Source organism: Malaclemys terrapin, chromosome 7 (assembly GCF_027887155.1).
Source record: "Malaclemys terrapin pileata isolate rMalTer1 chromosome 7, rMalTer1.hap1, whole genome shotgun sequence".
Taxonomy (NCBI): domain Eukaryota; kingdom Metazoa; phylum Chordata; order Testudines; family Emydidae; genus Malaclemys; species Malaclemys terrapin.
In genome coordinates, this window is record NC_071511.1 from 69,457,740 (window position 1) to 69,472,660 (window position 14,921).

At 43.4% G+C, this 14,921-nt stretch overlaps 1 protein-coding gene across 4 annotated transcripts in view; it reads left to right on the forward strand.

The window, feature by feature from the left end:
- The window catches only part of BMS1 (BMS1 ribosome biogenesis factor), a 39,231-nt gene extending 35,696 nt beyond the window's left edge, over positions 1-3,535 (forward strand). For all 4 annotated transcript variants that reach the window (XM_054035045.1, XM_054035049.1, XM_054035048.1 and 1 more), the window contains exons 21-23: positions 648-823; positions 1,782-1,943; positions 2,988-3,535. In XM_054035045.1, coding sequence (XP_053891020.1) covers positions 648-823; positions 1,782-1,943; positions 2,988-3,218 — 569 coding nt within the window. In that variant the 3' untranslated portion in view covers positions 3,219-3,535. The remainder of the gene's footprint in view (positions 1-647; positions 824-1,781; positions 1,944-2,987) is intronic.
- The last annotated feature ends 11,386 nt before the right edge of the window (positions 3,536-14,921 follow it).

Below are 14,921 nucleotides of genomic sequence, written 5' to 3' on the forward strand. Positions count from 1 at the left end.
TAGCGGTGTGAGTGCTAGAAAGGGATTTTTATTATGAATCAGGGGAGAGTTGATAGCCCTGAATCAGAAGCTTTTCTCTCGTCTGATTTGTGATTACAAAGCAGATGTTTAATTTTTTAGTGATCTGCTGGGGATTCCCTACTTGACTGCAGTCGGATGATATGTGCATCAGGTCACTGTGCCCTATGCTCTATTCTCATATGATTGTAGTTACACCATGTTGAATTTGTGCTAGTGGAAAATTATAGCAGCATATAGTTTGGCTTTGAAAAACATGTAGAGGGAAGACTAATTTGGACATGCTGCTGTTGATAGGCACAGACTATATGTGACCTCCTTTGCTATGGATCATTATATGTTTTTTAATCGTGTAGGAATATCTAGTACAGTGATACTGAACTTGGGACTCTTCAGGAATATGCTTCTCTTTGTGTAACTTATATGCAGGTTTTGAGGAGTCCAGAGGTATTAATACATGCATTGCTCTGCCTGATGTTCTAGAGACTGAGGATAAGAGGAGTGCTCCTCTTGTAAAATAGAAGTTAATTTAGTGTGTGGGTTGTAATTCAGTTGACTTCTTATTCAAATGATGTTTATCTGTAGCGTGGATACAGTAAACCACATTGTCAAAAGTTCTTTCCTTTCAGATATTGTCTTTATGCGGACTTGGTATCCTGTTTCCATCCCAGCCTTCTATAATCCAGTAACATCCTTGCTGAAGCCGGCAGGTGAGAAAGATACTTGGACAGGAATGAAGACAACTGGCCAACTGAGGCACGAACGGGGCATCAGACTGAAGCAAAACAAAGATTCCCTTTATAAGGTATCTTTTATATTCTTGCAATCTGTGAGTTAAAATACGTGTATGTGACCACCTCTGTTCCTAAAATCAGTGTAAAATTAAGTGCAATGTACATAAGTGTGTGTTTGTATGTGTACATCTCTTCACTCACAGAATAGTTGTCATGGCCCTTTTTGGGTGGTCTGCAGAGCAAGAACCAAGTTGTGGGGGATCGAGGTGTTGAGTTGGATGGTGGATCAATGAGAATTTACAAAGTGACCCATGAAAAGTTGGAGAACCAGTGGGACATCCAGATAAAATGGCATTGAGGTTGATATAGGCAGACTTCTTAATTACCACAAAGACATTTGTCCTAGATGGCAAAGCTAATATCCATAATCTCGTAAAACCACATCATAAGATTTTTTGAAGACCCATAAGTGATAAGGGCTTTTGTTTTACATCTCATCCAAAAGATGTAATGAGAGACAGCGTCCCACAGCCTCCCGCAGTGGCAGGGAGTTGTGAGGTATCCCCGCCACCTGAGGCAGCGCGCCATCATGGGCAGTGGGGTACCTCGCAACTCCCCGGCCCCCACGGTAGGGCAGAGGGACCCCAGCTGCTCCCCAACCACCATGGCAGAGGCAGGGGGGCCCTGGAGCTCTGAGCCCCCCCATGGGTGGCAGGGACCCTGGAGCTCCCAGCTACCCCTCAGCTGCCCAGCCCCTTCCCATTTTATCATGGATATTTTTAGTAAAAGTCAGGGACAGGTCACGGGCTTCCATGAATTTTTCTTTATTGCCCATGACCTGTCCATGACTTTTACTAAAAATATCCATGACAAAATCTTAGCCTAGGTTCACCTGTGTTATACTATGTCTATCATCCCTAGCCAAGGGCAAGAAAGACAGAGAACTAATTTTATTTGAAATGTAAAGTACTGTGCACAGGAAAAGTGTTATAGAAATGTGACTCTTGTGTGTGTGATTTGTTTTTTCAGCCAATAGTGAGGGAGAAGAAGCATTTCAATAAGCTCCACATTCCTAAAGCACTCCAGAAGGCACTGCCATTTAAGAACAAGCCTAAGAATCATGAGAAGAAAGCGAAGCTTACGAAGGACCAGTGGAGACCAGCGGTTATCAGGGAGCCTCATGAAAAGAAGGTAAATATGTTTTATTGTGAAATTAACACTTCCTGTTTAAGATGGTGTTGCTTGCATCATGTGTGACTCTGTTTAATTTTAGGATCACTGAAATGTGCAGCTATTGCCAAAAATTTGTTCCTGGGATTATATCTTGCCTCCAGCCATCATTCCATCTCTGTATATGGTACATACCAGAGCTCTGTGCTGAATTGGTCCTGAGCAGACTACAGAGCAGATAGTTGCTAGGAATTGTTGTAGTAGATCATGTATGGCAAAAGTGTGTCTCCCCAATTCTCCTAGTACACCTCTACCTTGATATAACGCTGTCCTCGGGAGCCAAAAAATCTTACTGCGTTATAGGTGAAACCGCGTTATATCGAACTTGCTTTGATCCACCAGAGTGCACAGCCCCACCCCCTCCTCCCCGAGCGCAGCTTTACTGTGTTATATCTGAATTCGTGTTATATTGGGTCATGTTATATCGGGGTAGAGGTGTTTGTCCTAGTCCTTGTGTTCTCAAGATGTTTAGGTCAATGGTGTGCAGTTATTGCACCATATGGGAGTTTTAGGTATATAATTGCCTGCTTCTCTTTGCTCTTATGTTTGCCATCCATTAATAGTAAAGAGAGGCTTTGAACACAGATAAAGAAATGGATGCAGGATTTGGGGAAAGGTAGAGGGTTTGTAAGAACGGGAGGATGTAAACTTCAATTTAGCCTTCCTGTAAAGTTAAATAATCTTATAATAATGATGATGCACCACACTTTTCAATAATACCTTCAATACAAGGATCTCAAAATAGCTTCATAAATGATAATTAAGCCTCTTAATGTTTCTATGATTCGGCATGGTAATTATCCCCATTTTACAAAGGTGAAACAGAGTCACAGTGAGAGTAAGTGATTTGCCCAATGTCTCTGATCCTGACACTGTTCATTAAATAATATCTTTAACTCATGGTTTCCCAGGGGTTAAATTTGTTCTTTCTTTTGGGAGGCTGTTCTGTGGCTCACCCAAAATGTAACTATTTCTATATTTAACTCTGTTTTCTGTTTCAATCAGATATCAGCCCTACTTACTGCTTTGGGTACCGTGCATAGTTACAAAATAAAGAAGGCCAAATTAAACCATCGTCAGCACCTTAAAGATTACCTCAAAAGGAAGAACAAGGAGGAGGAAGAGAAATTTAAGAGGCAAAAGGAAGCCAAGAAAAAACTCTTTCGAATTATGGGACAGAAGGAGAAAAAGAGGCAGAAGTCAAGCTTGAAGGGATCTGGAGAGAGAGAGAAGTGAGTTTCTGGAGGTCTCATCAGATCTCAAATGGAACTGAGGGATAGTTATCTATGCAGTACCTACAAACATCAAATCAAAAGACAATATCTGAAACCATGCCTTGGAATAAATTGAACTTGCTATTGAGAAGACAAGGGGAAAAAAAAATACTAATACGACCTCTTATCATTTGGAAATGCATATAAATAAAAGATGTAAATTATTTTTTGGGGGGGGGGGAATTCATATCTACTGGAGAACTGTCTCCTTTGTATTTCCGTGCAGTTACATCAATACTGCATGCTCTGCAAGCAACCATTAAACTATTTTAATGTTAATTATTGAATGTCATTCATTTATGAATGGACTACCTTGATTTCAATGGACTGCTCCCGGAGTAAGGTGCTACTTAATGTAAATAAGGGTGTCAGAATCTGTCTCTGGGTTGGTAATGCTCAGGCCTGGTCTACACTAGAAAATTAAGTCAGCATAACTACATGGCACGGGTGTGAAAAATCCACACCCTTGAGTGGCATTAAGACAGTATAAGTACCTGTGTAGACAGCACTAGGTTGACAGAAGAATTCTTCCATCGACCTAGCTACCGCCTCTCAGGGAGGTGGACAGGAGAGGTCCTCCCATTGGCATAAGTATTGTCTACTTTGAAGTGCTGCAACGGCGCAGCCGTGCCTATGTAGCGTTCTAAGTGTAAACAAGCCTTTAGTCTTTTCCTAATTCTGCCCTGCAGCAGAGCTACTGTGAAAAGGCAGGAAGCTCACTACTCTACAACAGCCACGTCCTGGAAAGGGCAGGGTGCATTATTTGGCTTTGGTGTTATAGTAAATTCCATGGAAGTAGTCACTTCCCTATATCTGGGTCTTGCATTCCTGAACTTGAGCACTGCAGAAGTATTTCCCATATGCCTTCCGCTGTAGTTCAAAGCCAAGTGTTCAAAAGAAAAAATGATTCACCTGCATCCTGCCCCTGGTCAGTATTTGGGCAGTTCTTCATTGTCCACTTGGACTGTGGCTAGAACCGTGAATGGATACTCCACAACTTGTGCAAGTACTTTGGGACTCTGGCTGCCTGGGAGCAAAAAGGTGTGGATCATCCTCCACCCCCCACCCCCCCCCCCGCAAGTTAGCATAACTGTTGAAAACACCCTTAACACACCTTCTATAAAGCACATTGATCTCTATGGATGAAAAGCAATGCATAAAAACTAGGTATTTTTTTATTGAACTGGTGCAAAAGGCTGTATAGTCTCCCTTTACATCAATACAAACCCCTGGTTTATAATCAATTTAGCTTAAATTAGTTTAAACTACCCTACGATAAATCATTCTTAAACTGACCTGTTTTTAAAAATAACTTTAAGTTAAACTGATGTAACATCGGTGTGTTAAATGTGTTTTTGGGGAGGGTAAGTTATATCCATGTGAAACAAAAAGGTAGAACTGCTTTAAGTGGAAAACTCAACTCCACCTTAACTATGAAAGTGTAACTTCCTCCATAACAGAGAAAAAACTATTTTGAAATCACTAGTAGAGCCTTTTTATTTTGGAAATTTATGTGGGGAAACATATTAAGTAACCATCAAGGCAGATTTTTTTTTTCATTGTTTTGGACTTCAGGGGGCCCAGTATCCCCCACTTTTATGATGATAGAGATTCTGGCCAGGTTCCAATACATTTGCTAATTGTTCCTGTGCTTTGATTTAGGATGCTCTAAGGTAGGTCCCTATAAATCCCTGCCTATAACATGAGGGAAGTGTGACACACAATGTATAGATTAAAATGACTATGGAAAATAATGGCTATAATACAGACTTTGAACAGCAGGGAGATCACATTAATACTTTATGTACCAAAAGTGAACAGAGTCTTGGTCGCATGCAGCTACATGGTTTTCATTCAGAAAGACTGGAAAATATTTGTTTTTAATAACAATAATGGCCTCTAATACACTTCTTTGGCCTGTTTTTCACATTCAAATGTTTTAGTTTTCTCTCCATGGAATAGGAAGGGGAAGTGGCTTGCTCTCAAACATCCTGTAATGCTAGAGTGGGGCTAAATTCTAAATGGGTCCCTGGTGTGACACCATTGATGCTGGTGGATTTGCAGCTGAGAGTGAGTTGGCCCAGTTCTGTGAGAACACCTGGGAAGCTTTCTGAGATGAGCAAAACCGCTGGTCATTCTCTGGGCATGGAGAAATGAATGGCTTTGTATGACACTGGAGTAACCCCCAAAGTGGAAGGGGAATGCCCAAGGTTTGTACATGGGGAGTTTATTCCAGATTCTCCAGGGGTGGGGGGGAAGGGTTGGTTTTGCTCCTGTTCAGAATGGGCACAGAGTTTGACATTTGAACACAGATGATCCTTGTGGAGACTTTGTGCATCTGCACCCGCCCTTAGCTAATGTACTTTCCGTTAGCATACTGCCCAAGCTCCCCTGACCTCCGCTGTGCTGTCATAGCCTGGCAGGAGGTGCACAGACATGTTACTCCTCACTCAGCATTCACTCTCATTGGTTTTGCCCTTGGGCTTGAGAGGGGGGAAGGTGGCAAAGCCCAGCCAGCCCCCCGCTCCAGCCTGGCCTTTACCAAATACACAGCCTGAAAGCCATGAAACCCCTGCCACATGGGCTGGTGGGGGCATATCATGGAATAGTTGTTCCCCAACCCATTCTGTGCCCTATGGGCCAGAATCCATAGGTCCAGGCTCCTCTTGGCTCCCTTGAGCAGAGGTGAGAACATTTGGCCCAAAATTAGTCAGCAAAAAATGGCCTTTTTATGGGGCTGTTTGACAAACTAACTCTATCTTTATCTAGCATGTTATCAAATATGGAGTATACCTGATAGGGCAGGGTATTTGCAGATGGTTTCAGGAGGGTGTGTGGTAGGATCTGTCTTCGTGAACATCCCCTCTTTGCACTGTACTAGGTAATGAACAGAAGCTTGACCAGGCTCTGATCACATTTCACATTCACCTACCTGAAACAATCCGCCTCCTCCGTGTCTCCAAAGATTGTTACAAGGTAAGCAGAGTAGAACTATCCCTGTCACAAGAATAATGTCTTGGTAATACTGTATATAGTGGGGAGAATACTACAACAAAGCCAGAGTTATCTGAAAGAATCATTGGCAATGTTCCTACAGGTGGCAGAACAAGGGTCTGCAGCTGTTCTTATCTTGAGTGAACATAGTGAATGCCACAGGAGGTACAAATAACAAGCAATTTTGCTCCTGTCTAATCCCCAGGCAAACTTAAAAACAACAACAATCCCTTTACACATTTTCCACATACAAATCTTCCAAGTCAATACACCATCCAGCTCTCCCTGAAGGAGGCTATACATAATAAACTGTACCCAAAGTATTTCACAGAGCTAATGATCACAAGATATTTGCCACCTTCACCCACGGATTTCAGTGGAGATACAACAGGGCTGATTCAGCCCACAAAGTGACAAACATAATAGCAGGGAGAGCCTGCAAACGAAGAGGATTGGGCAATGCATCATTTTGAATGAGAGATGAGAATGGATGGAGAGTAAATGAGGGAGCTAGATGTGGAAGGAGCAGGAGGAAGGCTGCAGTATATGGGGGTTGGGAGGGGGGCGGTTCTTGCCTCAGCAGTGATGGGAAGGTGAAAGGACAGTAGAGGCCTCTGCTAGATGAGGACAATAAGAGGAGGTAGCATTTTTTAAATGTCCTGGGAAGCAGAAGGTCAGCTGATGAAAGTTCTTTTCTACAAGGCAGATTTTCTAGTGGACAAATTGCAGCTAACTGCGCTTTGAGTCTTTTGAGAATCTCTCCCACTTGTCTTCCTTAGTTTAAAAATGTCAAGTTGCTGCAGCTCACCACCATGACTTATTCACACTGAGGAAAAACTACTCTCTGGGAGATGGAATAAAATATGTGCTGTGAAATCCATTTGTATTGATGCATCCAGCTATGTAAGTTTGAAGCCAAGAGGAGTCATTTCAGTACCAACCAGCATTTGGGAGATTTTTATTTTATACCCATTATGTTTTTAAAATGGGAGAGCTACTCTGTAGTGACAAGAAATTATGAAATAAAAGCTCCATCCACATGGCAGAGCAAACCTAGTTAATGGATGCAGTATTTAAGCACAGTACAGGGGTTTCCTGAAGAAACTACCTTGTTAGAAGACTGTTAAAACACAGTACCCTCCTGATGTAATTAAAGCATGGGTTGACCTTTTTCGTGTAGGAGAGTGAAAGAAACACCCCCCTGAATGACACAAGTTTTGCCAGCATAAGTGGTAGTGTGCACAGCGCTATGTTGGCGGGAGAGCTGCTCTCACCAACCTTGCTCCTGCTGCTCGTGGAGGTGGTTTTATGTTCATAGAGCTCTCTCCTGTCAGCATAGAGTGGCTGGCTACGCAAGCAATCTTACAGCAGCTAATAGTGTAGACATGGCCTTAAACATGTCTTAGCTGTGTCTCCAAACTAGGACAAGGTTCTGGTATAATTCGGGGATACAGTTAAAAACATGGGCCTGGTTTTCAAAAAGACTGAGCACCCACAACTCCAAATGAAGTCTGGGGGAGCTGCGGATATTCTACACTTCTAAAAATCAGGGCTATGGTTTGTTCCCGTGTACACTGTACTGCGTTTTAAGATTCTTTGAGGGTGATTGTGTTGACAGCGCCTATTGCAATTAGGCATATTGCTTTCTCTGGAACCAAGCTTAAAGACCACCCTTGCTCTAGTTTTAAAGGTCACTGTTGATGGAGCCTTATATTCACAAACACCAGGCTTAATCATGTTGTCTGTTTTAATGTATTGTGCCCTAAATTATTGGGTTTTGAAAACAGAGTCTATTAGGAAACTTAATGGAGCACCTCATTCCAATTATAAGAAATGCATTGGTGGCAGAAATTGAAATGCATAGAAGATGAATGTGTTAAATAGTTGCCTAAAATGAGGCAATAGCTTGAAATTAACCTTCTTCTCAGGAGTAGCTTGCTACAGGATGGTGCAAAAATGTGGCGTCACTTAAATTGCAGAGTAGAAGAAACAGTGGTTCAGTGTGTAAATGGCTAGAAAAGTCAGATAACAAAAATATACCCACAACTTTTGCACAAGCCAAAATCCTTCTCCAGGATAGCGCTCACCATGCTTTGGCCTTGGCTTTGTCTTGACTCTTACTACATTGGGCTACACCCTCTTATTTCGGCTTTTCCCTATCTCCTAACTGGAAGACTTTTGTATAGTAAATTGATATGGCAACAGATTCATGTATCAATGACCCTAGTTCAGTGTATCCAGGACCGCTGGATTTAAAAGCAGGGGTTTCTACTGCTAAACAAGCAGGTCCATTAGCACCCATGGCAGTAGTGGACTCTCAAACCTCTGTGCATGGTCTAACCACTGGTGGGAAACAGAGCTATGCTCTGTTAACAGAGATTGCTCTAAATTCCTTGCACATTCAGTATGGAGGAAGGTTGTGCAAGAAGTTGCTAAGGTTTTGGGCAGGCATGTGCTAGTAGATATTAGAGATGGAAAAGACAAGAGCTGGTGGATTAATCTGCATTATATAATTTATTTGATAAATCTCCCTCTTTGTTGTTGTTGTGCACCAATTGTCCACAAACAATTGACATTTAATCATAATTTGCCATTTTATCATAATTTAATTAAAACTATTCATGGAATACTTCCTGTGAATTATTCCTGTTCTGTAGGACATTCACAAGCAAGAAGGCTGTTTGTAGTCTGCCCACGAATTAGCAGGTGGAGTTAAAGACTATTTAAAGTTGGCAATACAGAACTTCCTTGTTTTTGTGAGGATTTTACCTCAAGTTAACATGCATTAAGAATACATGCTTTTCCGAGGGAAGACAAGGCCCCAAGAGGGAAATCCTGTCCTGCCCTTGAGGGCTTCAGGTGTAATGCAGCTGAATTGGAAGAGGTCTGTGTTAGGGATCTGAAGACTGCCAGGTTATTCCCTGCCAGCGAATGATGTGGGGGGTGGGAAAAATGCATCTATGTAAATATATTAGTGCAAGGACCCCAGAACATCTTTAGAAGTGAATTTGGATATTGTACTAAAATGAGACTTACTGTTGCATTATTATTATTTGTATTTGGTTAATGGCAGCTGTCCCTTGAAGAATAGGGTGCGCCAGACAGCATGTGTTAGAGACTGAGAGCAATGTGTGGCTGACTTTACCTGTGTAAGCTCCAGAAAGTGAGAACTTGATGTAATGAAGATTCCAGAAAGCAAGTCTCATTCTGGAAGGGGCATCATTAACACTTATGGGGGACTGGGTGGCTCAGGGTATTACTAATTGATAGGTCACTAGTTAGAATCCCATGCAGCTAAACAGAGATTAAAAATAGTCCCAATTTAATGGATATTTGATAGTCCCCGGTCTGAGATGACTGTGTTTTGCTCTAGTCTGTAAACTTTCTGGTCCAGGAATTTTCTTATTTCTTCACTCCCTATGAATGTGTGAGCATTGGCAACACCGATATGCCTTTGGGGTGGTCAGGGGCATGTTTGGCACGGGAACATGAATCTTATGGGGTCTAGAATCTTATGACCTGCATATGTATGTTTGGCTCATGAGGTTAAAACATCATGTCTTGAGGTTGGCCAAACTGCTCTGCAGGTGCTATGGGCCAGGAGTTACCTGAAGAAATGGCTGTGGACAGGGCCGGCTGCAGGCACCAGTGTATGAAGCAGGTGCTTGGGGCGGCAAATGGAAAGGGGCGGCAAGTCGGTGGCAGGTCCTTCAGTCCCTCTCGGAGGAACAATCCGGCTGCCGAATTGCCACCGATTGCAGCTTTTTTTTTTTTTTTTTTTTTTTTTCCTTCTCTTTGCCACTTGCGGCAGCAAAAAAGCTGGAGCCGGCCCTGGCTATAGAGGCCATAAAGTGCTGGGTTGTGTTCTGTTTGTTAGAAAACCCCAGTCTTCCCTTGCCGCCTTCCCTACCACATCCAAAAGAAACAGAAAGCAGCACCCATGCTGGAGATGACAGGAGCCTGGAAAGCACCTTTGAGTGTTTGATTCACAAATAATCCTAATAGGCTTAACTGGCTTTAATTTGGGCTTTGATCATATCTCCCCATTGACGTAAATGGAAGGGATGTTCATAGCTTTGCTACTGCGACTAATGTTAACCTGGAGACACTTTCCCTCTACCCCACCCAGCACAGAGCTCTCTTCTTTCAGCAAAGAAGGGGAGATAGGATTTGCCACAGGATGCCCCCTTTGCTGCTGAAGTATACTCCAGGATCTAAGCTTTTCATTAAAAATGTGAATCCAGTGTAACCAATGCAACCTTATCTGCCTGACTCAGCAGACACAAAGCAGGAAACAATAGCTCTGAAAGATGTGAAATGCCCCATTCATCTCAACAAGGCATCAATTTTGGAATAGAATAATGCCAATTTAAATGTCAATGTCGTTAAGGCATAGACAACAAGGTCAACAGTGCAAGCTTAGTAGATAAAGCTTACACTTACCATAGGCATGGAATGGAAAGAGCACACTTGTCTAACGAGCTAGTTTCAGGCTGATTGGCTTCTGACTCAGCCAGTCACTGCACTGGGCCACTTAGAGAAGGGGCCCCTCCCCAAACAGAGACCTCAAAATTTGGATCTGTATTTGCCATCAGATGCAGACAGAGCCCTGGTGTTTTTACCACTGTGCCACAGAATTTCAGAGCAGGTTTCAGTGGCTGCAGTCTGTGCTAGTCACTTGGCACCCTTGCACCTAGTCTGGGGACAGTAGTTCCTGAAATACAGGTACTAATTTTGCCAGTGCAGATGCAGTTGGGCTTTTAACAAAAGCCTCAATTCCGCAGAAACTGATTGGGGCTGTAATAAAGTTCATTGTGACTTTGAGTCAATTCCAGCTTATTTTGAGACCTGTGGAAAACATGTTGGAATGAAATGCTTAGAAGGCTGGGATTTTTTATTGCACTCTATTACCCCCATACTATTTGTGAATGTACTAGGGTTACCATACGTCTGGTTTTTCCCAGACATGTCCGGCTTTTCGGCAATCAAACCCCCGTCCGGGGGGAATTGCCAAAAAGCCGAACATGTCCGGGAAAATGCCGGCCGGGCACTTCCCCTCCCGCGGCTGCTCTGCTCCTCCCCTGACTCTTCGGCTCTGTTTAAGAGCTGAGCTGCCCGAGCGCTATGGGCTTCAGGCAGCCCCCTTGCCTCCGGACCCCAGCCGCCCGCCAGGCACTTCCCCTCCCGGGCTCCGGCGGCGCAGGGTCTGGAGGCATGGGGGCTGCCCAAAGCTGGTAGCGCTTGGGCAGCTCGGCTCTTAAACAGAGCCGAAGAGTCAGGGGAGGAGCAGAGCCTCCGGCTGCAGGGGCTCTACTCCTCCCCGACTCTTCGGCTCTGTTTAAGAGCCGAGCGCTACGGGCTTTGGGCAGCCCACGTACCTCCGGACCCTGCGCTGCCGGAGCCCGGGAGGGGAAGTGCCCGGCTGGGGGCGCAGGGTCCGGAGGCATAAGGGCTGCCCGAAGCCCGAGCGCTACCGGCTTCACGGTTTGCCGGGCAGCCTCCAGACCCTGCGCCCCCGGCTGGGCGCTTCCCCTCCCGGGCTCCAGCTGCGCTGGGGAAGCGCCGGCCGTGGGCGCAGGGTCTGGGGGCTGCCCAGCAAACCGTGAAGCCGGTAGCGCTCGGGCAGCCCTTTTCACGTGGCTGGGAGTGGGAGGGAGCGGGGAAGGGGCAGAGTTGGGGCGGGGCTGGGGGTGGGAAATGGGCAGGGCCAGGGCCCCGTGGAGGGTCCTCTTTTATTTGTTTAATATGGTAACCCTAGAATGTACTACACCAAAATGAAGTAAGGGTACAGAGTGCTTACATCAGATGAGATGAGCAGAGGAGGCTGGTGCATTAAACCAGCAGACCAAGCACAGCTGTGGTTCAACACAACAGCCAATTATTGTGGGGGTTTTATTACATAAAGTTGGTTTTGAGTAGCAGAGACCAATTGAAGGGAGGGGGAAGAAAGTTTGTGCTAGTTAATGATAAACAGCTGCTGCCTCTTCAAAAATTCTCAGCACTGTGTGCTGATATCCCATAGTTCAGCTCTGTGCTCTAATTGCAATTATCCTACCTCCTTCCTGTGGGAGGGGCTTATTCTATAAAGGGGCTGCCCAGCTCAGGTTTGCTTTTGGCTACTGTTGTTCTATCAAATGCTGTTCCTGGTATACAGAAGAAGGTACAGTTGAAAGAGAAAGGGGCAGATGAAGAAAGAAAAGGCAAAAGGAGGAATGATCAAGTTTGGGCAGAGTGTAGTTGTCCTTACAGGCTACTCTCATTCTCTTTCTCAAGTAAGAAAGTAAGGGAAGGAAATAAATAAATGAAATTACAGGAAAATCTTCTGTTTGAGCTACCTCTGTGGGATATGAGACTATTGGGCATCTCCTTGTTGAGAATAGAAACCACTATAAGGCATGTTAATGCTATAAAAATAGAAGATATGTTTTAAAAATTAAATAACTAGTACAGCAAGGTAAGTAGAAGCAACAGGGATACGTTTAATAATCAAATATGATGTTACAAAAATTAGAACTGATTAGAGATGACCAGATGTTCTGTTTTTCCCCTAAGCATCTCTGATATTCAGTTTGTAGGTGAGATGTTAATGGTGATTAACTATCTAATATACCAAAATTCTAACCTACTTACCATTATAAAGAACAAAGAAAAATTGACTATGATGACCCATAACAAAGTAATGCCCAATCCTGCAAAGATGCAGGCATATGTTTAACTTTGAGTGTATGCCGTCCAGCCCGTCCCATTGTCTTCAGTGGGACTATTGCACATGTATAAATCTTTGCAAGCTGGGGTCCAAATACACAGGGATTATTTTACTCATCAAGGACATGTAACCATCATATTAGTGTGCTGCCAGCTGGCCTGAGCAGACATCTGAGTATATGTGAATGTATGGGGCAATGAGGCAATTTGGTTAAGCTTTGCCAGACAAGGAGTAGCCTTTGTCCAATAAGCAGTGCTACGTGAAAATGAAAGGGCTGAAAATTCAGACCTACGAGAACAATCACCATTTTAAGGAAGGAACTTTTTGAGGAACTGTACTGTATGCTTGTACTTGCCCATCTCTTGGTGCCTCCCTTTACTTGTTGTTTTAGGAGCCTACCTGCATAGTTTAATCTATTGTGTGTGTGGTGGGGACTGTGTTATAAAGGTTGGCCTTATTTGAACATGGTTTATGGGCAAGCTTAAGCCCACAGGTAAAACACAGTTTGGTTCTATCTGCACAGGCAAGAGACAACTGGTTAAAATTAAGGTCCCAGGAACACTTATGAACCCTAATACTTGCTTGTTATGTGGGTTGTGAGGTTTCATTAACATCTGTAAAGTGCTTTGAGATTCTTAGGTGAAAGGCAGGTGGTACTGTACGTATGGCTTGAATTAGTGCTGTCTTCTTGCCCATGTATAGCCAAGGTTCATAAAAGGAGATTTAGAAAGCATAAATCCTCAAGTAGTTAAAGCAAACCCCATTAATCTGAGGCAACTCCAGATTTAGAGTTTTTTGAAAGCTTCACAGTGCTTTATAAACCATATCTGATACTCTCTGAAATCTGAAAACTCACTCTCTCCCCTTGCAAGCCAGCTTTGATGCCAAGAACACTTAGAGCTAATTCTCTCTTCTTTGCCCTTGCCGTTGACCTCATTTACAGAGATGAAAGGAGAGAAAACAATTAGTTCACTGAGAAATTCTATTATGTGCAAGGGATGTGGACATTTGATCAATACTCTAGGGTTATGGTCTCAGCTAGAAGGGGATATTTGTCTCCGGATTGACTGATGCCCATTAGTCCCAGAAGTCTTTGCGAAGGAGTAAGATAGTGATCCAACCTTTTACTGCTGAAAATCTAAAACATACCATTTAATCTTCTCAAGTGGTGGACTAGGATGGATTTTAAACTTAATTCATCATGATGAGGAAGAGTAAGGGCTAATTAGGGAAATGTGCCTGCAGTTTAACTAATTTGTAAAAAGATAACCGATTATTTCTTTGTATGTTTGTGTCTATATTCTCTACCTCCCTCCTTCCCCTTAAGAGGCTACTGGAAGTCCTAGTCCTATAAGTTGGTCAGTGCAGGCTGGATCCTTCCACCCACCTGGAACAATATGGGCTTCAAGTTTGGAGCTGGTAGTGTTCTAGGAACCTACACACTGCTGCTGTTCTGCAAATGTTCTGTCTGCTGCCTACTACAGCTCTCATTTTAGCCTTGTCAGTTAGCTCAGTTGTAACAATTCCAGATTGTCAAATATTTTGAATAAGAGATTCTTAAAATATTAAATATGTTCATAACCATAAACTGTAGCGGTCACTCATGTACTCTTCTTTCAGCTACTTTCAAGTCGCTGTGAATTACTGTCTTTTTAAGATGGGACACAAATCAGCTGCATACAAGATAACAGAGGTTATTTCTCTGTGTCTGCATTATCTTACCTCCCTCCATCTCCTTAATATGCTGCCATAGAACATAATCTGATGAGCTGATCTGTGCAGGCTGGATACTTCCATCCACGTGGAAAAACATGGCCTTCAGCATATCTGTTAACAGGCAGTAAAGGTTGAACGAATCAGTGTTCCATTCTCCAAGTCTTAAGCAGAGACATAGCTGGCCCACAATTGTATAGCTTGTCAAGTTAATAAAATCTCATTGAATTGAGCATCAAGGTCAAGATCGTG